The sequence below is a fragment of the Echinops telfairi genome, unplaced genomic scaffold, assembly GCF_000313985.2.
Source record: "Echinops telfairi isolate 266 unplaced genomic scaffold, ASM31398v2 ScPeMD7_1;HRSCAF=3_0, whole genome shotgun sequence".
Taxonomy (NCBI): Eukaryota; Metazoa; Chordata; class Mammalia; order Afrosoricida; family Tenrecidae; genus Echinops; species Echinops telfairi.
In genome coordinates this window covers 42,328,690-42,329,807 of record NW_022103896.1, presented here as the reverse complement: position 1 = coordinate 42,329,807, position 1,118 = coordinate 42,328,690, and the positions used below count along the sequence as shown (strand labels likewise).

Below are 1,118 nucleotides of genomic sequence, written 5' to 3'. Positions count from 1 at the left end.
TGCCTGCCCAGACACAGGTGAGCTTTCTCTTGAATCACAGTCTCAGATGATTATAGACGTGTTTCAGCTTGGAGGGAGACCTAGTGCCGTGGTGACTGCTCTCGGGCTGCTAACCTCAGGGTCAGCAGTTTGATACCACCAGCTGGTCCTTGGGAGCAAACTGAAGCTTTCTACTACGGGTAAAGAGTGACAGTCTTGCAAACCCACAGGGGCAGGTCCACCCCATCGTCTAGGGTTGCTATGAGTCCCAGTAGACTCTATGGCAATGAGTTTGATTTTCTTTCTGCTTCCGTGGTCTAAGATCTCCCTTTTAAGAGGTTCTATATTGAAATTGTGGATGGGCAAATGGTCTTTTCATTATATTATTGTAAATGACTCTTATATTCTTTATCATCATTTGGAATAATTTACCTACCTACTACTTTTACCCTGCTAGACTTTATGTACAATTATCATTCACATGGTGTTCCTTCTTATAGAAATTACAATCCATTTAAGAAGCCGAACCTTCTTGGTTTTCTAGCTTAGGCCAAGAACATTTGTTTTCATTTCATAATGGAGGTTTTAACTGTAGTTATTGGGAACTCTTAACTACTCCACAGGTATGGAAGAAGGCGATTTCAAGTTATGGCTTGAGCCGGAACTAATCTCTGTTTTTTCAGTTTTCCACATCTACCATCAGTAGTACAGGAACCTTGAATTTTTTCCATGGTAACGGTGATCCGGTTGGCTCTGGAGGAGCCCTCCTGGCTCAGTGGTTAAGGTACTTCGTTGGCAGTTTGAACCCAGGAACCACTCTGAGGGAGAAAGATGCGGCAGTCAGCTTCTGGAAAGATTTGTCATCTTGGCAACTCTATGAGGCTCTTGTACGTGGTGCTGTAGGGTGCTCTGAGGTGGGATCACCCGAGGGCAGTGGGTTCTGGTCTTTTTATGTGTTTGAGGTCCCTTTGCCCAAGTTCATAGTTGAGAGCTGATTTACTAGGAATGGGTCTTTTGGCCTTAGAACAGCAAAGCTGTCAGTTAATGAAAAATACAAGACTCATGATTTGGGGCTTGTTAGCATACTACTGCCATTAGCTGACCTTCCGCTCATAAATAAGCTATGGAAGTTAGAATGC

At 43.7% G+C, this 1,118-nt stretch overlaps 1 protein-coding gene across 1 annotated transcript in view; it reads left to right on the top strand.

Moving 5' to 3' along the window:
• Positions 1-1,118, top strand: part of SDC2 (syndecan 2) — a 129,119-nt gene that overhangs the window by 120,801 nt on the left and 7,200 nt on the right. The window contains exon 4 of the mRNA XM_045287291.1: positions 4-17. Coding sequence (XP_045143226.1) covers positions 4-17 — 14 coding nt within the window. The remainder of the gene's footprint in view (positions 1-3; positions 18-1,118) is intronic.